The following is a 25,661-nucleotide window of genomic DNA, read 5'->3' as shown; positions in this document are numbered from 1 at the left end:
CCATCGACCCATTAGCATATTAGTGGTTGACCTGATCTGTCGCAGGATTTTGGCAGCTTCCTGTGTAGAGCTTACAGTATGACTGCGTATGCCGCTGCACTGCCTTAATTATAACGGCGTCCCAGCGCACAGGCACGCCTGCGTTCGCCTGACCACCCCCTGTCACCACCCACAAATGGCACTTCCTGTCAATCCCTTTTCGGAAGGGTCTGCGTACACACTGCTTGTAGTCTGCGTACCCTAACCCGGTCACACTGGCTAGTCGTGCACGCGCATTGCAATTTGCGATGCATACGCATGTGCAGTGCGAAAACATCGGCCAAGTGCGTGCGTTCTCTCCTGTGCGTTCCTTGCTGAATCAGGCCCTAAGTTACCTCTGGTCAACATGAATATCCTTAAAACCTGAACTGTTAGGGTGCCTTAAGGACCAAGTATAGATTCTCTGGACTGCCGATTGAGAAAAACAGCAGCTGCTGTAGTTCAGCAGGTAGTACTAGTATTACTGCTCTTATATTCATAAGTACTCCACTGTGACATTGGCACTATAAAGAATGTTTATAATAGTAATTATCTTTTGACAGGAGGTATGATTTGCACACATAGGGGCTGATGCAAACTTGAACACAAATTGGCCGCAATTAGACCTGCATTGTGAGCATGGATATTTACATATAAGCAGAACTGTACACATGCATGCAATAACAGCCCCTATGCATACACTTGTTTTCATAGTCATCATCCTTATTAGTGTGCACTTGCAAGAGATCCGCCTGAGTTCAGGCATATTGCACACACATGCTCATCGCTGCACACCCTTGCTAAAGTTTTACATTTCTGTGAACACAATTTTCTTAGCCTTAATCATATTGAAGTTTAGGGCATTTGATAATGCAGCAAGCAACAAAATCCTTAATGTTAATATTAATTTTGCATAGGAACATATGGAGAACATGGCATATTGTTGCTTAGTTACAATTTGTTGTCTTGTAACATAACATAAAGACTTAAATCCCCCAACATGGTCATGTAACATCTCATAATAAAATCACATTATATATAAAGATATTTATTATTCAGCCTAAATATAAGTTTCAATCAGATTCCAGAACAAGTGGTACTGTGCATTTATTTACCAATATTAATGGAATCAAACCTATGACTGCCCATGCAAAGTAAGATTAATTTCCAATCATTTCAGGTCAGGACTATTGGATTCACATAACTATACAAGATCAATGGGATTAGGAATAGTGTGATTCTTGTATACTGTATTTCTAATTTTTTTTATTATAGTTTTATTTAAATAAAACCGACGTCTCAAGATTTTAAAATCATAACATACAGGTCTTGTTTGTGGTTTTTTTTTTTTTTTTTGTTCATTTGATTATGAGGAGCATCTACTTCCTTGTTCTCAGTTTTGGACCCGAGCAAAGCCAGTGAACGCCCCCGGCCAGCGCCTTTAAGAAATGGTCACATGACTATGACGGTGGGCCTCTGACTGACGCATGCGCGATATAGAACCGTAATGTATTATCATTCAAAATGGCTGCTGCAATGGATGTAGATGTTCCGAGTGGAGCCAACAACAGCGCCGGTAAGAAGCGGTTCGAGGTGAAGAAGGTAGGTGGCACCTGGGTAACACTGATATATTGTTCCAGTTTAATGTCCCTGAGTAGGAAATGTTCGTCAGTGTTGTTACTATGGCACGCGTATTCGCTCTGTTGTGTGACTGACAACTTCCAAAACCAATCATGGCCGGACATGTGATTAGGCAGTGGCGCTTTCACCGATTTGCCCCATGTTTCAAATGACCTAGTGACAGTGTCAAATGCCGCTAGTTACGCGAATATATCTATATATGTATAGCAATGAGCTGCTAACTTGTGAAAAGAAAATGGTTGGACAAGATGGACTAATCACCAGGGACCAAGTTAGTTAACTACTGTGTGCTGGTTAAACCTCACATGTACTCATTACTCACTGACTCTCAGTTGCTCGCGACACTGTATGTTCACAGTATCTTGTGAATATTAGCAAACTGCGCATGTTCTATACTCACATAACGCATCTGCATGTTTCTGGGGGTGGGATGTATCATGCATTGCATATTGAATGCAATACATCTTGCCACTTATTGCATACATAGCAGTGTTTGTTAACACCGCATGCATAATTGCGAATAGAAACACATTCTGCGGTGCAATTTGAGGAGTGATGTTTGTGGTCACAGACACTAGGGTGAGGTTAGGCTGTGTGGGAGGAGTCTTAAGGTCAGGCTGCAGGGGGGGGGGGGGGTTCGGTTAGGTGTAGGGATAGGCTACTTACTAACAGGTGTCGGCAGGGTTGGCTGGTTTTAAGTCATGGTTTACATTTTTTTTTATTATGTTGTGCCTACAGGCAGAATGCTGTGACTGGTATTATTCCACATTCTTGTTGCTTGTGGTCTTTATCTGAGTAAACTGAACCAATGCAGTAAATCTCACACACTACAAAGATATAGGGAGGATGAACCAGATAAGAGAGGTGCTAATTCTGCCTTGCATTACGCTAAGACTTCTCCCCCATCAATCCCATAGGGCAGAAAAAAAAAAAGAATACAGTTAACATTCTCAATCTTAAAGAGTAAACCCCAACACATAAAACAGGCAATACACCAAATGTTTTAATCTCCATGTTTAACTTTGTATTTCAATTCAAAACCTTCAGTCAACTTCTGACTGCTCAAGCATCGCTAGTGTAGAAAGGAATTTTTTTCTTCTTTCAGTTTAGTTCATTCAAACGGGTATTCAATATGGGTGCGATAACATCGTTTTTGCGTTAATATCGGAGGTATGACGTCATTATCGCAGGTTTTACTTTTACACCGTATTTAATTTCAAAGACTTATTGCAGTTTTGGAAAGTCTTTGATAAAAAAACGGGGATAAGTTTTCACCATTGAATAGGTGTCGAAAAAAAGTGCAGAATTGGGGTTTAGGGGTGCAGGCTTAAAAAAAATAGCCTGCACCCCTGGGAATGACATTTAAAAAAGAACTGTTAAAAAAAATAGGGACACCCCAAAAAATTAATAAAAAAATTGGGGTGAAAAAAAATGGGAAAAAATTGTTTAACAATAGGGAAATAGGTTCAGGGCTATTCTGCAAGTATGCGGCAGGTGTTCTCTAGAATAGATTTATAGCGGCAAGTGCACAAATGCAGAATTTTTAAAAACTTACTTTAGGGACATAAAAATATGCTAGTACCCATTTTCATGTACCCCAAATTTGATGGGACCACTTAAAAAAACGAAAAAAATAACCTAAGTGCTCTTCTGCATCACTTCTTCAATGTCGGGGAAAAAAACACCTGCTGCTGCTATTTAAATCCCCGACTTTCAATTAAAGGCTAAAACGGGGGTACCCATAGTGATCCCCCATGTTTTTACTACTTTAGGGGGTCTTACAATTTTTTTAAGGAAAAATTCGTAACTTTACGCAAATCCAACTTCAGAGTTTCCAGTTTTCGTTGATTTTATATTAAAAACGGGTATAAGCAGGAGCGCGCCCGATACTTTAACTAAGGTAAAAACTCCGATATGAAACGTTAACTTCGACAGTGAAGTTAACGTTTCATATTGAATATCCCTCAAAGCTTTGAACCAGACTGGGAAGGAACTGAAAATGTCTCTAAACTAGTGTTTTTATTCAAAATGTTTAATGACAGTGACATTTCCAGTTCTAATGCTTAACTATTTTTTTTTTTTTTCTCTGAAAAATGCTTTTGCATGTTTTAATTATGTTTAGTCTAAAATAGGATTTGACGTCTTTCAATAAAACCAATCAAACCCTAATAACTTTGGTTTGTTAATGTTAGAAAGCATTAAAACGTGATTGATCAAGGTTTCTAATACACAGCAAAATAAAAAAAAATGTTTTAATTTAAACATTAATGCAAAAAAAAGGTTTAAACTTTTAAAAAAACCTGGTGGGGTTTTTTTTCTTTAAACCTGTTTTTTTTTCCAACCCTGGGTGTCCGGTATCCTAACCCTGTAAGGATGCTGGCATCAGGATTCTGACTGCTGGGATCCTGAGTGGATGTGGTTGCATCCTATGCGACCACGCCAGGTAAGTGGTTGGAAAGCAGCTTGAAGCATTTTAATGGTATCAACTGTATAACTGAAAACATGCTGATTTATTTTTCTACCTCCCACCTATTAAAATGCTTTAAATTGTTATTTAATGCTGCATTGAGCCTCTGACCTTATGCTGTTGATCTTGTGGTTCAAGCACCTGTATTCCAATATCTGAACTTTAGTCACCTCTTAATCTGGTGTGCTCTGTCTACTGATTTGCTAAAGCAGAATAAGGTCACTCAAAGTTTTAAGCCATTGTTGGTTGCATTCATTGTCTTGAATAGAGAAATGACTCCAAAGTTAGTGCCAAGTAGTAGTACATTTTATTACTTTAGTTAATACAAACATGGCAAAAAAGTTTAGTGGCTATATTCTCAAGTTTCTTTGAAATGTAAAAATATTAGTAGATCAGGGGTTCCTAAACTCTGCCATTACAGTCCAGGTTTTAAGGATATCCATAAATAAAGCAATAGCTGCGCTTTATAGATAAAAGCTGCCCTGTGTGATTACTTGCAGCTGACACGTGAGGGATTCTGTCTAAACCCTCTATTTTACATTTATTAACAGTTTCTTATATAGAGCAGCATATTCCGTTGTGCTTTACAATTGGAAACATTAATAGAACAAAACTGGGTAATAACAGACAGATATATAGGTAGGAAGGCCCTGCTCGCAAGCTTACACTCTATAGGGAAATGTGCATTGATACACAAGGATAGCTGCTATATATTGCAATTTGGTCCAGCCAGAAGGCAGAGTTTCTAGGTGGGCCGCATGATTCAGTCACACAGGAGTGTCGGCCAAATGTCAGGAGGATGTGAAAGAACGACAATGGGTAAAATTTACTAAGTGGTGGGTTCTAAACCACGGCAGTTTGGTGGCTGTTTTGCTATCTGCAGTTTTCTAAGACCAAAACAGCTACAAAACCACCGTCAAAACACATTTTAGAATAGAACAGGACTGTCATTTAGAAACCGTTGCAAAACTGTCACCAAACCCCCTGGGGTTTAGAACAGAATAGAACCTGCCACCAAACCGCCGGGGTTTAGAACCCGCCGCTTAGTAAATTTTGCCCAAAGTGTTAGGTTGTGTGGATTGTGAAAGGGGATGTAATTAGACATGGGAACTATGAAGGTTATGTGGGCGGTTCAGGCAAGCTCATTAGATTCCAGAAGAGATGAGTTTTTAGGGAACGCTTGAAGGATTGGAGACTAGAGGAAAGTCTTATTGTGTGTGTGTGTGGCAAGGCATTCCATAGAGTGGATGCAGCCCGAAGAAAGTCCTAATTAGCAAAAATATAGAAATGTGTCTGCGCAGGTGTAAACACACTAAGGTTTACTTTTAACAGCTTTTGGGAATCAATTTATTTCTCACAGTATCAATTCATCTGCAAATTCAATAAAAAGATACATTTAGAACACACTTAATAACATTCAGTAAAAATGTAGTAGAAATGTTCAGCCTATAATTGCAGCCTCATGTGCACATATAAATATAGTAGTAAAAACAGCCAATAGTCACAATTGAGATACAATCACCAGTCCACTGTGTGGGATATAAAGCATATAGCATTTGTTACCATATATCAGCGTGCTGCTCGTTTGTGTAACACAGTTTCTCTCCAGTGGCTGCCGGCCAGGTTTCACTCCAAATACAGTCTCCGTTCAGCCGCTCCAGACCGTGCCTTTGGGGTAGTGTTGGCTTTTACCTGGCCGCATTCACCGCCGTCTCCTGGGTAAGGGCAATCTGTGTTTGTTGATCACAGGTCCACTTGTTGATGACACAGCCGCTAGGTCCCACTCTGCTTATTGCTCCCACAGTTCGTACATAGGTCTCGCATCTCTCCATATTACGCCAGTTATTTCTTTTTAGATTAAAGTAGTTACCACTCTGAGTCCACAGCCGGATAAAGTGCAGAATAAAGTATTTAACATTTGAGGCAATAAAAATTGAAGGCTGCCATAATCGGTGTATATTAGTCTCCCTTAACATGTTTCTCCCCTCTCACGGGGGTTTTATCAAAAGGCAGTAGTATCCATGAGTCCAGTTGGGTAAATCAAATTGACTGAGGTACTAATTAATTTACCTGCGCTCAAGCATGGATAGCCTTAAAACCTGGACTGCAACAGTGGAGTTTGGGAACCTTTGATCTACTAGTTTTATCACATGTTAAAGAAACTTGTGAATGTAGCCACTAAACTTTTTTTGCCATGTTTTGGCTAAGTTAAACCTTATTTCAATGCTTGACACTCTTTTTTTTTTTTTTTTTTTTTTTTTTTTTTTTTTTTTCCCCTTTCCCCCCTTCTCTTCACACAGTGGAATGCAGTTGCTCTCTGGGCCTGGGACATTGTGGTTGATAACTGTGCTATCTGCAGAAACCACATCATGGACTTATGTAAGTGACAACTGTGAAGCATTGTTTTGCCTAACACAGTATAAAAATATTGACCTGCTATCTGGCCTTAACAGATGGTCCTCATCCCCGTCAATTTGCTAGCAAGGGAATTTTCCATAAACCTTTTCTATAGAGCTGAATTATTTGTAGTTGTTACCTCTGAGAGTTTACTCTCTTTCAGGCGATGCTGTGGCCACAGATTCTAAGCAGGAGATGACAGGCACCAGAAGTTACTGTTAATGGGAATAATTGCAAAAAAAAAAGTATACAGGCAAGATTTGCATGGACTGTGTTTTGTTAGTTCATTAGTGGGCAGAGTTGTCACTCAGGAATTACGAATTCAATTTTGAGAGTTTACTAGCGGACACTGACTAGTCGTTTATTTTGCCATAGATACTGGTTTTTGTCCTTTTAATATTTTTGCTTTGTATTAAACATGCCGTGCCAACTTCAGTCCTCATCCATTCTCCTCACAGCTCCCATAAAAATATTTAAGTCACTTTTAAAACTTTTGTGGCTACTTGCAGAAATTTAAATATATACAGATGTCTTTGCTGCAGTTGCACCAAACAGGCGCGCCTGGTCCCTTGAGACTCTGCTAGTGCCGGGCATCTTTTTTTTTTTTTTCCCCTGAAAATGTCTCTTAAGTTGCAATGTCATGCGACTTGGATACCCCAGGAAACTGTGCTGATTAATGTGAAATGTGACACGTGTATATCTGTGTACAACGGAGTCTCTCAATCGCAAGTGAAGTTCTACGATGCAACAGCTGCAGATGTTTTCCACGCCAAGTTCCGTTTTCAGTCTTTGTTACACACAGATGTACAAGTGTCACACACAAACTTAATCGGCAGTCTACTGGTGCGTCCTAGTCGCATCACATTGTGACTTAGACGCATTTCCAACAAAAAATTATGCCTGATGCTAGCAGAGTTGCACGAGACCTGGCGACTTTCTCACACCAGGCATATCGCCCTACATGGCGTTTTGAGGCTAGATGAGCAAGGACACATCTGTAGGAATAATTATGTTATGAACATAAAACACTAAGCGGGCTATTCAATTGTTTAAGGCGCACTAATTTATAGCCGCCCAATGTTGCAATCTATATTTTTGGGGGGGCCTCCATTACTCATTGCACTTAGCACACCCAATTAGACCGGGTTTAGCCATGTAAAACTGCTAAACCTGTCAAGTCTTGGTTAAAGCGCCCAAATCAGACTTTTCGCACATTTCTGCTCTCCTCCTCAGGAGGGGGCAAGCAGAAATGCTGGCTCTAACAAAAATTTTCCTGTTGATGCACTGTTATAAAAGAATAATCTAACTTGTTTATTTTACACCCGCCGCTGGTACCTTCCATTGTGTCCTTGATGAGATCAAGTGGAGTGCCACTGCAGAGCCTCTTATTGCCATTTCATTGCACAGCTTCAAGCTCCAGCTACAGTTGCCTTTCTAGCATTCGTGCCCAGCTGTACAACAATTAAATATAAAGACGGGAGCTGCAATAAAACAATTGAATTTCTTCCTTTAGACCCCAAAAGTTAGCAGAAAGAGATGGCTAATCAGAGGCTCTGCTGTATCCTCCACAGAAATGTGACCATCTTTCATATATTAACAAATTATATTTTGTAGGTAACTTACTAGTACTTTTGGTTGCCATACCTATAAATCTTTGGAGGTGCCTTACATTTAGGCAGAACAAGAAGAAACAATCCAGCGCTAATTGAACTAAACTAAATGTGATATCTCAATGTTAAATAACAATGTGATAATTAAAATAATAATACAGCAGCAAAGACAACTTGTGCTAGTGGTAACACAAATGAACACCTGAAGATCAGTTGCATTGAATAATAAAAAAAGCTCTCTGTGCTAATTGTATTACAAAAGGATTGATATAAATGAACTGACAATCACCACACCATTGAATAAAATATATATCTTTACTAATAATATAACAATTTCAAATTGACCAGTCAAAAATATAGCATATTAAAAATATCAATAACACACTGATTCAATTGTTTAAATGCAATATCACAAAAATCAAAAGGTTACTGAGAGGTGAATCCCCAAAAAATGTAAACATATAATATATAGATGGTGTCTAATTATAAGCATCTCTCATAGATAGTCTCAATATGAAAAATAAAAATAACATCCAGTTCACAGGGATAATGATCTGATAAATTTCACACTGAACGTGTGTTCCTGATACAGTGATCTCACCAAAGCGCTGGCCGTGTATTGAATCAGACAGCCGGCTCCGTGCAGTTGAAAATCCTGGAGAACGTCTAATTTACAGCTCCATATGGGCAGATGGAATGATGTCCATATCCAGGTAAGTGAGAGAGGGTAAATGTCAGAGGAGGCTGAATCCACGGAGAGACAATGTGTAAGCGGCTCACCTTGATGATACTCCAGCCGCTCTCAATTCCAGCCTCCACTCCGACTGCCAGCTAATGTCCTCCGCAGTCGCTTGGTGCCGTATCCCAGCTGCTGAACGGCAACAATGAATTAGGATGAGTCCCAGAGTGTCCAGGAGCTGTAAATTAGACGTTCTCCAGGATTTTCAACTGCATGGAGCCGGCTGTCTGATTCAATACACGGCCAGCGCTTTGGTGAGTTGACTGTATCAGGAACACGTGCTCAGTGTGAAATTTATCAGATCATTATCCCTATGAACTGGATGTTTTTTTTTATTTTTCATATAGACACTATCTATGAGAGATGCTTATATTTAGACACCATCTACAGTGCCTTGCAAAAGTATTCACCCCCTTTGCATTTTTCATGTTTTTTTTTGCCTCATAACATGGATTGTTTGAAGGTGTGCATAATTTCATTCACAGAACATGCCTACAACTGTGAAGTTGTTTTTTTTTAATATTGTGAATCAAACAACATTTAGGACAACATAACAAAACTTCAGCGTGCATAACTATTCACCCCCCTAAAGTCAGTACTTTGACGAGCCACCTTTTGCTGCAATTACAGTTGCAAGTCGCTTTGGATAAGTCTCTATGAGCTTGCCACATCTTGCCCCTGGGATTTTTGCCCATTCCTCAAGGCAAAACTGCTCCAGCTCCTTCATGTTGGATGGTTTCCATTTGTGAACAGCAATCTTCAAGTCTGACCACAGATTCTCAATTGGATTGAGATCTGGGATTTGACTAGGCCATTCCAACACATTTAAATGTTTCCCCTTAAACCACTCAAGTGTTGCTTGAGCAGTATGCTTCAGGTTATTGTCCTGCTGGAAGGTGCGTTTACGTCCCAGTCTCAAATCACAGGCAGACTGAAACAGGTTTTTCTCAAGAATATCCCTGTATTTAGCACCATCCATCTTTCCCTCAACTCGAATCAGTTTCCCAGTCCCTGCTGCTGAAAAACATCCCCACAGCATGATGCTGCCACCACCATGTTTCACTGTGGGGATGGTGTTCTTAGGGTGATGGGATGTGTTGGGTTTGCGCCAGACATAGATTTTTCCTTGGTGGCCGAAAAGTTCATACATTTGGGGAGTCGCCCACATGCCTTTTGGCAAACTCCTCATGTCTTCTTATTTTTATCACTAAGTAATGGCTTTTTTTCTGGCCACTCTTCCATAAAGCCCAGCTCTATGAAGTGTACGGCTTATTGTGGTCACATGCACAGATACACCAGTCTCTGCTGTGGAACTCTGCAGCTCCTTCAGGGTTACCTTTGGACTCTGTGCTGCCTCTCTGATTAATGCCCTCCCTGCTTGGTCTGTGAGTTTTGGTGGGCGGCCCTCTCTTGGCAGGTTTGTTGTGGTACTATGTTCTTTCCATTTGATGATGATGGATTTGATGGTGCTCCGGGGGATTTGGATCCTTTTTTTTTTTTTTAATGTACTTCTCAACAACTTTGTCCCTGGCTTGTTTGGAGAGCTCCTTGGTCTTCATGGTGTGATGCCTTTTGCTTAGTGGTGTTGCAGCCTCTGGGGCCTTTCAGAAAAGGGGTGTTTATACTGACAGATCATGTGACACTTAGATTTCACCTCAGGTGGGCTTCATTTTCACTAATTGTGACTTCTGAAGATAATTGGTTGAACCAGAACATTTGTGGGGCTTCATAGCAAAGGGGTTGATTACATATGCACATGCCAATTTTCAGAATTTATATTAATATTTATTTCTTGTTTCACTTTACCAAATTAGACTATTTTGTGCAGATCCATCACATAAAATTCAGATTAAAAAAACTAAAAATTACAGGTTATAATGTAACAAAAAAGGTAAAAAACAAGGGGGTGAATACTTTTGCAAGGCACTGTATATATAATGTTTTTATCTTTTTTCTTTTTTTTTTTTTTCGATTCACCTCTCAGTAACATATATTGATTTTTGTGATATTGCATTTAAACAATTGAATCAGTGTGGTGTTATTTTTAATATGCTATATTTTTGACCGGTCAATTTGAAATTGTTATATTATTAGTAAAGATATATATTTTATTCAATGGTGTGGTGATTGTCAGTTCATTTATATCAATCCTTTTGCAATACAATTAGCGCAGAGATCTTTCTTACTTTTGGCCTTACATTTAGGGGCATATGTATCAAAGCTTGATGTGAGAGAGAATTTGTGAAATATATATCACCAGCCAATCAGATCCAAACTATAATTTCTTAAACACAGCCTGCACATCAAGTTTTGATACATATGCCCCCTAGCATGTTATCAGATAGAGGACACCTGTTCTTTCACGTTGTTCAAAGTATCTCTCACTGAGCAAAGGTGTAAGTTAGACACCATCTACAGTGCTTTGTAATATAGACCAATGCTTTGTAATTTAATTTCTGTTTAATGCTTTGTAATATAGACCAATATCAACACTGTTACAAGGCAATGTAATATACTTTTTACTTAAGCTATAGTTATAAGAATAGTAAAAGCACTTCTTATTTTTCTTAATTTAGGTATAGAATGTCAAGCTAACCAAGCATCTGCTACTTCAGAGGAATGTACAGTGGCATGGGGAGTGTGTAATGTAAGTACCTTAACTATACCCTAACACTTTTTCCAACTTACATTCGACAAAAAGGACAATTATTTTCAAAAAATGTAGTCATTTAGCCAGTTTCTTTAGAGGTGTATGTTTGTCCTGGTGGGACGATCAATACCAAAGTACACATATAAATCTTAGATGCTCAAATTGGCAACAGTTTTTGAAATTCCTTCAGCAGCTGGACTCAATTAATATAACAGAAAAATCAGGATAAAGATGTGCTCATAGTGTAATATGACCTTATACACCAAAAAATATAAACCAGATGGTAATCTGGGTACATCAGGTTTATTAATAGTGTGTTTATATGACACAGTTAAAGTGTAGAGATATTGGTTATCTGTAATATGCACTATGATGGGTATTCCTTTTTCATCCATCTAGGACAGTGGTTCTCAAACTCTGTCCTCAGGACCCCACACAGTTCATGTTTCTCCTTCATTCATTAGGGGACACTGGAGTCTCAGTACAGTGGGATAACCGGGAGCTGGCACTTTAATAAAATTGAATAGTAGCTAGCTCCTCCCTCTCTATAACCCCCCTACAGGTCAGTCTAAATTTTGTGCCAAGGGAGCTGGTCACATACAAGAGCTCCCTGCTAAAAATCAATGGCTCCTCGATCAGCATGAGGATCAGACAGGCAGCTCACTGCCCCTGCCTGTCTGCTTCGTTGGAGCTGCCGAGAGACCTAACCACCGCTGCTTGCAGCGCGTGCTGGGGTCTTCAGCTACAGAGACCACTGTCTCTGGGCGGTAGCTAGACTCGTGGCGTTCGTCGCGCTCCCCCATTAGCAAGCCCGCCGCCGGCAGCATTTGGCAGCAGGTTAGTGACTCCTGGCACTCTGAGTAGCAGGGTGACCAGGAGGAAATGACAGGCGGGCATTAAAAGCACTAAGCAGCAAGAATGGAGGGGGCGGAGCATAATACACAGTTCTGCTTCTGCCTCCCAGCAGCCCAGCGCTTCCAGAAAGAGGCTGGTGGCCATTTTACAAACACAGGCTGCTGACACAATTATATTGTGTTAATAGCACTGGTCTCTGAAGCAGAGCTGGTTGGGCGTGGTTGGTAGCATAATCTCCCTCTATGCCCCTATCTCTTCTTCAAACAGTCTCTGTGTGTGTGTTTGTTTGTCTGTCTCACTTTTTTTCTCTTGTGTGCTGTGTACAGTGAAGTGGTAGAATGTCATCTAAGGGGTCTAAGGCTGCACAAAAAAATTTCTCCTGTAAGAATTGTGCAGAGAAGTTTACACAGGGACTATCATCCAGTTGCCTGTTGTGTCAGAAGTGTGTTTCAGAGACACAGACTGCAGCATCAACACAAAATTCATGGACTGATCAAATTACACCAGTCATGTCTCAAATGTCTGCAGAGCTAGAAGCTTCACGCAGGGTGAGAGAGGTTGAAAGATCTCAAAGGTCTGCCCTCTCTGAACCAGACTTTGCGCAGTCTTTAGCCAGGTCTGTAGAAGGGCTCACAAGGGTTATGCCCCAACCATGGTCCTCAAGGCACACTAACAGTCCAGGTTTTAAGGATGGCTATACTTGAGCACAAGCAACTTAATTAGTACCTCAGCTATTTTGATTAGACCATCTGTGCTTTAGCAGGGATATCACCAAAACCAGGACTGTTAGTGTGACTTGAGGACCGAGGTTGGGAATCGCTGCTCTAGATCCTCGGCCTTGGCTGTCTCAGCCCGCAGAGCCCTGTGGCTGCGACAATGGCAGGCGGATGCGGAATCCAAGAGAGCCGTGGAAGCGCTTCCATTCACAGGAGAAGCTCTGTTTGGAACGGAACTGGATAAGTGGATATCTCAAGCCACAGGTGGTAAGTCCACTTATCTCCCATCTGCTCCTCCTCCTCCCAGGAAACCCTTTGCCAGACCGTCCTTTCGTATTCCAGGGAGATTCAGGGGCCGTTGCAGAGGCGCTCCCGCTATCTCCCGTGGTCCCAGAGGCAGGGGTAGAGCCACTGCATCCTCCTCCCAGCAGGATAAGGCTTCAGTTAAGCCTCCAGCATGACGCACTCCCTTCTCTCCTGGGGACCCCAGGGTGGGAGCTCGCCTTTGCAACTTCAAGGAAGTTTGGATCAAGTTTTGCCAGGACGCGTGGGTCCGGGACATCATTATTCAGGGATTGAAGCTGGATTTTCAGATCCAACCTCCTCCTCGTTTTTTCACAACCGGTTTGCCGGCATCTGCGGACAAACGGGTTGTTATACAGGAGGCAATACAAAAGCTGTCTTCTCGATTAATACTGCATGTTCCTATCCACCAGCAGGGTCAAGCTTTTTATTCCAGCTGGTTTGAGGTTCCCAAGCCAGACAGCTCGGTGAGACCCATTCTGAACTTGAAACATCTCAATCCTTATTTGCGGATGTTCAAGATGGAGTCCCTGCAATCCGTCATTGCAGGGCTAGAGAGGGGCGAGTTTCTCGTATCCTTAGACATAAAGGATACTTATCTCCACATTCCCATTTGGCCTCATCAGGCATTCCTACGGTTCGCAGTGCGGGCCTCTCTTTTTCAATTCCAGGCCTTACTTTTCTGTCTTTCATCAGCACCAAGAGTGTTCACAAAGGTCATGGCAGTAATGATGGCCATTCTTTGGATCCAAGGGCTTACTATCGTCCCTTACTTGGACGACCTACTCCTCAAGGCTCCATCAGTCTGTCAATTACTGCAGGACATCGGGGTAACACAGAGTCTGCTGTTGCAACACGGATGGATCCTGAATTACCAAAAATCTAATCTGCAGCCTACACATCGTCTGCCTTTCCTAGGGATGATTTTGGACACTGTGGAGCAGAAGGGTATGTCTTCTGCAGGAAAAAGTCACCTCCATCCAACACGTGGTGCGATTTGATACTGCGACATCGCAGGGTGTCAGTGCACCTGTGTATTCACCTTCTGGGAAAGATGGTTGCGTCTTTCGAGTACATCCAATATGGGAGGTTCCATGCCCGTCCATTCCAACTGGACCTCCTCTCTCAGTGGTCAGGGTCCCATCTCTTCCTTCACCAGCAAGTTCAACTGTCACCCAGGACTCGGACATCTCTCCTTTGGTGGCTGAATTCCTCTCACCTATTGGCAGGCAAGAGGTTTGCATTGTGGGAATGGATTCTCCTCACCACAGACACCAGTCTGAGAATGGGGAGCAGTGACTCAGGGAAGACACTTTCAGGGCCGCTGGACTCTGCTGGAGGCCGTACTGCCCATAAACATTATGGAGCTAAGGGCCGTGTTTTATTCTCTTCAGGTGGCACATCCTCTGTTGAAGGGCCAGGCCATCAGAGTGCAATCCGACAGCGCCATGGCTGTGGCGTACATCAACAAACAGGGCGGTACCAAGAGTCGGTCCACCATTAGGAAGGTAAGCCGCATTCTTCTCTGGGCAGAGGAATATGCAGTAGCAATATTAGCAATTTTCAGACCAGGGGTAGAAAATTGGGAGGTCGATTACCTCAGTCGACAGGACATTCATCCGGGAGAGTGGATGCTCAATCCGCTGGTTTTCCAACAACTGATTCAGCGTTGGGGTTTCCCTCAGGTAGATCTTATGGCGTTGAGACTGAACCATCAACTGGCACGTTACTGCTCCAGGACTAGAGGTCCACAGGCAGTGGCGGTGGATGCTCTAACAACTCCTTGGCTGTTTCAGTTTGTCTACCTGCTTCCACCACTCCCACTCCTTCCTAGTCTTCTGCAAAGAATCAACAAGAAGGGGTAAAGGTTCTGTTGGTGGCTCCAGACTGGCCCAGACGGGTGTGGTATTCCAACCTACGTCTTCTACTGGTAGACGACCCCGGTTTATTTATCAGGACTTAACCACTTAACTGACGAATTCTTTTTTCCAAACACCGCTCCGAAATTGTAGGGTTTTTTTTTGTTTTGTTTTTTATGATTGAATTTGGTCAGGAACAGCTTTTTAAAACTTAGACAACACAATTTTGTACAAAAAAAATATATTTTTTTGAACGCTGTATACCATAAAAATGGCAATTTTTATGGTATATAGTAGTGTTGGCCATCGATAGAAACATCGATTGTGACCACAGCTGCTGATGGTTTCCTTAACATCGGTTGGGGGCTGCCAATAATTATTATTACATAATATAGTGTGTGTGTGTATATGTATAATATGTGTGTGTGTGTGCATAATAAATAATTATGGCCAGGGCTCTGCTTTATTCATGAGGGTGGGGCTTTCAAAAACTGGGGAGAGGCTGCTGATTTGGAGTGAGGGAAGGACAGTGCTGATAGCACTGCCTTCTCTGCCCTGACCATGCCAGGAAAGTGACTAAAGCGGCTTCGTTTGACGGTGTGGCTGTTGAAAGGGCTATCTTAAGAAAGAAGGGTATCCCTTCCAGGGTGATACCTACTATGTGAAGGGCTAGAAAGGAAGTTACCTCTAAGCACTATCATCGCACATGGAAGGCATATGTCGCTTGGTGTGAATGCAAGTGTGCGCCACCGTCAGAATTCAACTTTGCCAGACTGCTTCTTTTTCTACAGGCTGGTTTATCAGCAGGTCTTCGTCTGGGATCTTTAAGAGTTCAAGTATCTGCTTTGTCGATTTTTCTTTCAAAAGCGACTAGCATTCTTATCTGATGTCCAGACTTGTCTACAAGGGGTTGTCAGATTACAACCTCCGTTTATACCTCCTACGGCCCCATGGAATTTTGATTTGGTCCCCTCTTTTCTCCAATCTTCCCTATTGGAACCTTTACAAGCAGTGTAATTAAAATTTTTATCATGGAAAGTGGTTCCCCTGTTGGCGCTCGCCTCTGCTAGGCGTGTGTCTGAGCTAGGGGCACTTTCTTGTCGTCCGCCTTACCTCATTTTTTCATGAGGATAGGGCTGAGCTATGTATGCAGTTATCCTATTTGCCTAAGGTAGTGTCTGCGTTTCACATCAACCAACCGATTGTGGTTCCAGTGTTTTAAAGAGGATTTTTTGGCTTACAGATCCCTAGATGTTGTCCGAACTCTTCGGACTTTTGTTGATAGGACGGCATCCCTCCGAAAGTCGGATACGCTGTTTGTTCGATATGATATGGCGTGGCCAGGCTGGCCGGCTTCTAAGGCTACTATTTCTAGATGAATTTGTCTGCTTTGATGCAGCCAGATGGATTAGTCTGATTGTCAACCACCTACTTCAATCACAGTGCACTCTACGTGCTCGGTGGGTCCTTCGTGGACGGCTGCCCGCGTGGTTTCCCTGACCCTGCTTTGTCGAGCGGCCTCTTGGTCGGGCCGGCATACTTTTACAAAGTTTTACTGTTTTTACACTTTTGCGGTTTCTGCTTCACAGTATGGCCCTGCTGTTTTTGCAGGGTTCTCAGCGCTCTCCCGCCCGGAATGTGAGCTCTGGGACGTCCCCACTGTACTGAGACTCCAGTGTCCCCTAGTGGATGAAGGAGAAAACAGGATTTTGGTACTTACCGTTAAATCCTTTTCTCCGATTCCACAGGCGACACTGGACACCCACCCAGCGCTGTTCCACCTGCATTTGTTATTGTTCTGCCAGGTTTGGACAGTAAGTTTTTTTCTTCAAGGTCTGCTTGATTTGTTTTCCATAGTTGCTTGTTTATGTATGTTCTAGTTCTCTTCTCTGTTATTCTATTTCCAGTTTTCCTCGGGCACAGTTTATTTAGACTGACCTGTAGGGGGTATAGAGGGGGAGGAGCTAGCTACTATTCAAATTTATTAAAGTGCCAGCTCCCGGTTATCCCACATCTACACCCCACTGTACTGAAACTCCAGTGTCCCTTGTTGATCGGAGAAAGGGATTTAATGGTAAGTACCAAAATCCTGTTTTTGCATGTCACCCAGCAGGGGCATAGGTGTATTCATTTCTCACTGACACATTTTAAAAGATCCACAAGTGGAGCTAATTATGTCACTTGTGATGCTGTGAGGGGACCTGAAAAACATGCACTGTTTGGGGTCCTGAGGACAGAGTTTGAGAACCAGTGATCTAGGGGATGCTATTACCTGGCTCCAATCCCCTATCTAACTCCTCCCGTAACACTAGAACCTCAGTCTTGTTTTAGTACCTTGGAGTAAGGCACTAGCTATGTCCTAGCTTTTTTTTTTAGTTAGGTTTAATTTATTTTAATTTAAAAAAAAAATTTTTTTTCTGTTTTTGGGTTCTTAGTCCCTGGCAACAAGTGGCAAGCACTAGCAGAGTGGGAGTTAGGTAGAAATAGTGTTTGTGTGAACCCTATATCCCACTGTAAAGACTGCCTCTGGGAGAGTCGCCAAACTACATAGTCCCTGGGAATCTCTCCATACCAGGCACACATCTGAGGGGGCCGATAGCAAAAGAGTAAGTGTGATACATTTTTCATATAAAGACCTTGTTGCTGTATTACTGCTTCCCGTCATGCCGCTTTAGCAGAGCTGCCGGGCATGTTACTACTCATTTGGCAGCAATGCGCCAGTCCCCAGAGGGCTGCTGGACCAAGAGAGATTACAGAACAAGAGCATGCTGCTGGCTTTTTGGGAGAGGGCGGCTCGTTGGCTACGCTCCCATGATGCGGCGCATCACATGCAGGCTTGTTGCCTATGACGTCATCACTAGGAGCCTCTGTACACAAGGTCTGTGGATCTCTGGAGGGAGACGCCGGCGGCTAGGGAACGCCTATGATGTCGTCATCAGGCATCCTGATTGAAGTAGGACGCAGACGGTGTGCTGGTCACACCCCCATGCAAGTTGATTGACAGCAGGCTCACGGAGTTCTTAGTTCACAACGGGTGTTTGAGCGCTGCTGGATTCCCATATCGAAGACTCACTGCAAATTACAGGGGGATGACTGTCTCCTCAGATAAGCAGTTAAACTAGGATTATTACTTTTGGTAGTTAATCTGGTGATGTATGGTGGTCTTATAACATTGTGTATATAAGCAACTTTCACAGCACTATTTCTTAAGGAATTCAGGCAGTAACATACATTGTTTTCTACTGAAGATTTTTTGTTTGCCTTTTGGTTTTTGTGAAAGTGAATATGGACTTCAATGAGTCCGGTTTTATTTTTTTGCCATTTAAACAGAGAGGTGATTTAGAGTCTTATTAGCCTTCTCACTTTTGCAGTCATTTCAGAAGCAGTGGTTGTTCTTGGGGGAGAAAAAAAAAACCTTCTGGGTTTTTGTCTTTTTTTTTTTTTTCTAGTCAAACAGTGCTACACTTATTTCCAGAGGAATTTAGGTAACGATCTGTATTGGTTAGTTATCTTTCTCTCTCAGTATGGAGAAGCCAGACAGGTTTCCAAAAACACAGGGATCCGTCACTGTTTATACTTGTATAAAATGTGATTAAAAAAAAAATGGCCAAAAGGTTGTATGGACTCAGGGTCGCTCTGTGTTGGTTGTTCACAGGGAAATTCATTACCGGGATGTTAGGAAGTGATGCCTGATTGGGCCAGACCTATGGCTGAGGCCAAAGGTGAATTAAGTCACTCTCCAGGCAATTTATTTTACCCTGTGCTCAAACCTAGTTTGTCTGATCCCTCGGTAGAACCCACATGGGCCCAGCATATGGGACCATATCTCGCTGAGATGGCAACGTCCCTAAATAAAATGGTAACAGCAGGGGCCACAGCCACTTGGAGACATTCAGGGCAGTCCTCAATGTGTTTTCCAGGAGATGAGGCTTCAGCCTCCTCTTCCCAGGAAGAAGGAGAATTGGATTATGACTGGAAAGACATCTCAAACTAGGAGGACGAGTCCCCTTCTTATTAAGGGGTGTCTATACTGGTAGATACGGTCCGGGAGACTTTGCATCTACAGGAAACTGCTATTCAAGTGTCTAGTTCAGTTTCTTTCTTTAAACCTAAGAAACAACGTGTATCTGTTTATCAAGAATTTTCACATTTTGGAGAAATATTAAAAGAAGCCTGGTTAAAACCTGATTCCACATTTTCATATTCCAAAGAAATGTAAGTATCTTTATCCTTTTTCAGAAGAGGATAATACCAAGCTTTGGGAATTTCTACCCACTGTGGATGCTCCTATTGCTAGGTTGGTCCCCACGACACAGTCTGTAACACCTAAAGATTCTATGTATAAGAAGAATGAGGCTGTACTTGTCTATATTCACTTTGTCATGGGTCTCACTGTGGCCTGTTCTGGCCAGCGCCTGGGTGATATAGGCTATCAATTCCTGGATGGCCCAGATGATTGGTGGGTTTCAATCAGAGGTTTTGTCTGAAGCTAGTTCTTTAGCTGATCAAATTTCAGAGGCTATGACCTATATAGGTGATGCTTTAATAGACCTTATTCAGGTAGTCTCATATTTGTGCTTTGGCCATTTCCACCATATGTTCTCTCTGGTTTAAATCATGGAAGGCAGACATGGTCCAAGCATGCTTTAGAGGCGCTGCCTTTTGAAGGAGGTTCTTTGTTTGGTCCAGAATTAGTTAAAATTATTTCTTAGATCCCAGAGTCTTTACTAAGGTAATGGCACGCATCTCTCTACTCAGGAGTGGAGGGGTCAATGTGTAGGCTTATCTGGATGATTTGTTGCTAAGGGCACCTTCAACAGCCCTATTGCAACAACATCAATTTTCCAAAATCAAATTTAATTCCATTTCGGAGGATGGTATTTTTGGGTCTTCTCTTCGACACTCGGTGTTAGTGTTTCTTCCGCAGGCAAAGATTCAGGATCTTCAATCCAAAATAAGGATAATTTTACAGATGCCTCATATCTCAGTCCTCAGAGCGATGCAGTTGCTGGGGATAAATGGTGGCTTCAATCGAATCCGTTCCTTTTGCCAGATTCCATGCCCGACCACTGCAAAACCAATTGCTTCATCAATGGGTAAAGTCAGACCCTCAATTAAACAGGCAGATGTTCAGATCATCTCTGCAGACCAGTCAGTCACTCCTATGGTGGCTGCAGGATGCAAATCTGAACAGGGGTAGCCAATTGTCAGTAATTGGATCATTGTCACTACAGATTCCAGGGGGGGGGGGAGGAATCTGGGGGGCGGTGGTTCTAGACATGTACCTACAGGGTCTTTGGTCCGTCCAGAAAGCTTCTTTCCATCAATGTGCTGGAATTAAGGCAGGCTCAATCCCATCTATGGAGCCTACCAGTGCGAATCCAATCAGGCAATGCCATGGCAGTTGCTTATATAAACGAGCATGGTGGCACATGCAGCTGGCGAGCAATGAGGGAGGTTTTTTACATCCTTCATTGGGCAGAAAGTTGGGTTCCCACTATTTCGGCAATTTACATTCCAGGGAGGCAGACTTCTTAAGTCGTCACAGTGTGCATCCAGGGGAATGGGAATTACACCAGGAAGTGTTTGTGGAAATAATTCAAGATGGGGGTCTCCAGACATAAATCTAATGGCTTCCCATTTCAGCAGTAAACTTCCAAGGTAAGGATCTTGGCCCCAAGATCCTCAGGCATCCCTGGTGGATGCCATGACAGCACCTTGGTTGTTCCGGCTGGGATACATCTTTCCTCCTCTGCTAAGGTTACCAAGAAGGGTACTTCAACGGATTCGATCAGTGGCACAGCCGGTCATTCTGGTGGCTCCAGACAGGCCGCGCCGTCATTGGTACATAATTCTTCGGAACATGTTTGCAGACGTTCCGTATTGTCTGCCCCTGCATCCAGATCTGTTACTTCAGGGTGCTTGCAGTCACCCCGATTTGCCTCACTTGGTTTGACGGCATGGTCCTGAAGTCTGGAATGCATAGACATCACCAGACGCTGGGAAATAATTCTTCTGTCATCCACCACAGTTGTTTTCCATGGTCTTCCGGATCTTTTGGTGCTGCTGAGCTCTCCGGTGCGTTCTTTCTTTTTAAGAATGTTCCAAACAGTTGATTTTGGCCACACCTAATGTTTTTGCTATCTCTCGGATGGGTTTGTTTTGATTTTCAGCCTAATGATGGCTTGCTTCATTGATAGTGACAGAAACTGATTGCAAATGTCACACCTAGAATCAACTCCAGACCTTTTACCTGCTTAACTGATAATGAAATAACGAGGGAATAGCCCACACCTGTCCATGAAATAGCTTTTGAATTGATAGTCCCATTACTTTTGGCCCTTTAAAAAGTGGGAGGCACATATAGAAACCGTTGTAATTCCTACACCGTTCACCTGATTTGGATGTAATTACCCTCAAATTAAATCTGAAAGTCTGCAGTTGAAGCACATCTTGTTTGTTTCATTTCAAAGCCATTGTGGTGGTGAATAGAGGCCAAAATATGAAAATTCTGTCAATGTCCCAATATTTATGCACCTGACTGTATGTATGTATGTATCATATATCCAAAAGGTCTCAGCGGCACTCCAGAAGAACCAAAAACAAACGTGCAGGTAATGTCAACGTTTCGATGCTTTAATGCATCGTTATCTTGAAAACGATGCATTGAAACGTTGATATCACCTGTACGTTTGTTTGTGGTTCTCCTGGAGTGCCGCGGATACATTGGGAAGAAATTATACCTTTCACAGAGGGCACCCAGGCTTGTATTTAGTATATGAGTGCCATCCATAATATATATATATATATATATATAGATATATAGATATATAGATATATATATATATAGATATAGACCTCTATCTATCCCGATGCTCGTGTAAATATGAGGATAACCTTGCCTGTAATTGGATATGCCCCTATGACTAAAATATATACTTTTACTATTATCCTTATTTATAAGGCACCACAAAAAGCTGTACTACTGTAAAGTCCTGATGACAGTAAATGTATCTTGAGTTCAAGTCTGGCTGCACTTTTAATGAGTTCACATGTAGGTATGGGGTCTCCCATGACCCAGTCATTGTAATGTTAAGGGAAAAAATTGTTTTTTTTTTTTCTCCATCATCTGGAATAAAAATGTATATGGCAGCTGGTTTAGTGACAAATGTTTGTCTATTACTTTGAAGCCAGTATACCTGTGTGGAAGGATACAGCAATAAGTGCATGTACTTCTATGTCTTCTAGCATGCATTCCACTTCCATTGCATCTCTCGCTGGTTGAAGACTCGACAAGTTTGTCCACTGGATAATAGAGAGTGGGAATTTCAAAAGTATGTACGATATAGTTCTTCTTTTTAATAGTTTGGCATGTTTTCAGTACTAATTGTAGATGCCATATACTGCCAGGAGAAGGCGGCATATGATTTATTTTCGTTTGTTTGTTAAAAAAAAAAAAAAAAAAAAAAAAGCATAGGTACAGAATTAATTTGTCGTCTTTTTTTTTTTTTCTTTTTTCCGCACTATATAAACACAAAGAGGCTGGTTGCAAATGGCAGAAGGACAAACCTTCAGACGAAAAAGGGATAATATCAGAGATAACTTTAGACAGAGTAAGGCGTCTTAGAGAATCTAAAGATTGCTTGTGGAGGTTGTCGAGAGAGGCATAGAACTCTCGGACCCTGTGGCCTGATGGTCCTAAAGTGAGGTTTCTGAGTCCTTAATGGAAAGAATCTGGTTTCTGGTGCGTTTAGATCTAAGCTTTTGTGTTCGTATGGAATCAGCCTTGTCTCCCCATTCGTAATAGCGGTGTTAAAGTCAGCGCAGAGTATGAGGAGGGGAGTTGGTTAATTTGGCTCTTAAGGAGGTCGAATTGGCAAAGGAACTTTTGTCTAGAATTTTGGTAACACTTGGCAGACCGGCAGTGTGAGATTCAAACAATGTAATTTCAACCAGCTCAACTTTTCCCTCCAAGCAGATATCTGGGTAAATGCACCTCAAATCGTCTCCTTCAGAGCCTCCCAAATAATGGCATGAGAAGTTGAGTCTGGAATTCCTAAATAGCTTGGGAAATGTGATCAGAAGTGAGTCAACACACCAGGAAGGGAAACTGTCTCCAAGAAACCGCACAGTGGTTCAACCAAGAGACTGAAAAGATCTGAGGCATAGAGGGCAGGGGTAGTAGTAGTGATCCACCAAGAGCATATCTATGTCTGAGAGAACCACCATGGGGGGGCAGAGTAGTGCGAGTAGTCGGACTGTGTGGTAGAGTACCCTCCAAGACCCATACATATGTTGGAACTTCAGTAAAGCAAGGGGCTTCTCTAATTGTCATTTGCTTCCATGCATTACTGGATTTTCATTCCAACCAACTAGTTGGAGGAATGTTGGTCTGATGTATGGGACCAGACACCAAGAGCTCCAGACCAAATAAACTACATATGTAATAAGTAAAGAGAAGAGTGGTAGGAATGGATATCAGAGATGGATCTATCTATCTCTACCCATCCAAAAACAGACCGGCACTCCTCCCATACAGAGGTGTGTGGTGTGTTTTATTTATTTTTTTTAAAGCTCCGGTGACCTCTGGAACCAGTTACACAAACCAGCGATACGTACAAGCAGCGGCACTCAGACTGGTAGAAGTTTAAATATTGTATTCACACACAATACAGTGCTGCTGTATCTGGGTATGTACATTTCAAATGGGATGCAGTCCGGAAGCCAACGGTTGAAATGCCGACTGCCGGCTTCCCGACTGTCTAATCTCGGTAGGGGACTAATGACGGGCGTCAAAATACCAACGCCTGTAATTTTACCTGTGCAGGGAGCCCGACGCCCAGCGCAGTGATCGAAGGTAAGCCGGGCACGGACAGCCGCGAGGGGGGAGGGTTAGGTTAGGGGCTCCTGGGGGTTGGGGGGGATCTCGGGGGGGGGGGGGGGGGGGGGACATAGGGTTAAGCAGCCCCCTGGGAGACTTGGGTTTAGGCTGTGGGGAAGGGGGGGGGGGGTTAGGTTTAGGCACTTACATGCGTCCGGCGGTATTCCATACCGATCCCTTTCGAATGTTTGTTTTTTGCACCTTAACAAAGGGACGGCTGTGTCACGAAATGTTGGTACTGTATTATGTGTGAATACACTATTTAAACTTCTACCAGTCTCCAAGTGCCGATGCTTGTACGTATCGATGATGGATTATAGATCGATCGATCTATCTAAGACACTAAAACTTTATGTATCTTTCTTTAGTTTCTGGGTGCATATTAACCTGTATTTTGCAGATTTCAAGTAGCTTGCAACATGTTATGTGGGGTTTTTATTACCTTTTTTAATTCTGTTGCTTTTAGTGTTCCTAAAAATGCAGTTCACTGCAGACCGCTTATACGCGAAACTTTGAGCTGTTAAATTCAGTGTCTATATGATGGGGAATATTTCCTCAAAACTTATTCGAAAGTGGTGACCTTGTTCAACGGAAATGCCAATTTGAATTTTTTTTTTTCCCCGCAGGTATGGTCATTAGAGGCTGACTTGGGCATGTGCGTAAACTAATTTATGTTCAGGACCTGCTTCTTGAAGAAGAAACCAGCCAAGTTCCTGCTTACTATATGACTACTTCTGTTTTATCCATATTATTCCAATGTTTTCTGTTATAGTGGTTTTCATTTTCTTTTTTCCAATCCAAATAAAGACACAACCTGAAAATTGTAAAGTCTTTTGTAAAAACAGTTTAATTGGCGAAAAATATGGACCTGCATTTAAAGTAAAAAAAAATATATATATAAATTTTTTTTTTTACTACCTTTCCTACCCCCCAGTGGGTAGTGAACTTTGGCATGCTGCTATGGGGCTACATATCCCAGCATGCCCTGCCACAGTTTTAGCGTTCCCTAGTGGCAAAACTCTGGCAGTGTATACTGGGATATGTAGTCCCACAGCAGCTGGACTGCCAAGGTTCACCACCACTGCCCCAGACCATACCTCTCCTGCTTGTCTGGGATGGCTCCCATTTCTACTTCAGGGTCCATAGGGGGTCCACAGGGTTGACCTTGGGGTATAGGTTGGGAACCAAATCCGGGCACCACGCAGTTAAAGCTTTTAGCTCCCAGGATGCACTGGGTCCACTCTCCCTATAACCCCACCCCCAAGCCAGAGGCACCTCAGTTTAAGTTGGTGCCCGGCCGGAGTCGGGTCACCGTTGGCGCAGGGGGAGCTGATTAGCAGCCCCTAAGCTTATTTTATTTTTTTAGGGACAAAGTTTTTTCCATGGACTTTGGACTCTTCAGAGCGGCAGCGTCGGACTGTCCATAGGACGTCTAAGCTGCCGCTCCGTCACCCCCGCTGGCGCTGAGACGCCAGTACAGATCTGGGGATCTCAGCGGGACCCCAGAGTCTGTACTAGCCGGACT

At 42.6% G+C, this 25,661-nt stretch overlaps 1 protein-coding gene across 1 annotated transcript; it reads left to right on the top strand.

Moving 5' to 3' along the window:
- Positions 1-1,482: 1,482 nt before the first annotated feature.
- RBX1 (ring-box 1) lies at positions 1,483-24,964 on the top strand. The gene is made up of 5 exons (XM_088468105.1): positions 1,483-1,620; positions 6,427-6,505; positions 11,449-11,519; positions 22,504-22,589; positions 24,763-24,964. The coding sequence occupies exons 1-5, from the start codon at positions 1,543-1,545 to the stop codon at positions 24,773-24,775; spliced, it is 327 nt and encodes a 108-aa protein (XP_088324231.1). The 5' UTR covers positions 1,483-1,542; the 3' UTR covers positions 24,776-24,964.
- The last annotated feature ends 697 nt before the right edge of the window (positions 24,965-25,661 follow it).

Source organism: Taudactylus pleione, unplaced genomic scaffold, assembly GCF_031769625.1.
Source record: "Taudactylus pleione unplaced genomic scaffold, aTauple2 ptg000080l, whole genome shotgun sequence".
NCBI classification, from domain to species: Eukaryota; Metazoa; Chordata; class Amphibia; order Anura; family Myobatrachidae; genus Taudactylus; species Taudactylus pleione.
Note: the sequence above shows the minus strand (reverse complement) of the source record. Positions and strands in the feature narration are given on the sequence as shown.

What these genes read in the sequence shown, in the direction of transcription:
- RBX1 (XM_088468105.1), top strand. Translation starts at nt 1,543, where the DNA reads ATGGCTGCTGCAATGGATGTAGATGTTCCGAGTGGAGCCAACAACAGC. An exon ending in AAACCACATCATGGACTTAT is followed by an intron (nt 6,506 to 11,448) that starts GTAAGTGACAAC and finishes TTCTTAATTTAG; the next exon opens with GTATAGAATGTCAAGCTAAC. An exon ending in TGGCATGGGGAGTGTGTAAT is followed by an intron (nt 11,520 to 22,503) that starts GTAAGTACCTTA and finishes TATGTCTTCTAG; the next exon opens with CATGCATTCCACTTCCATTG.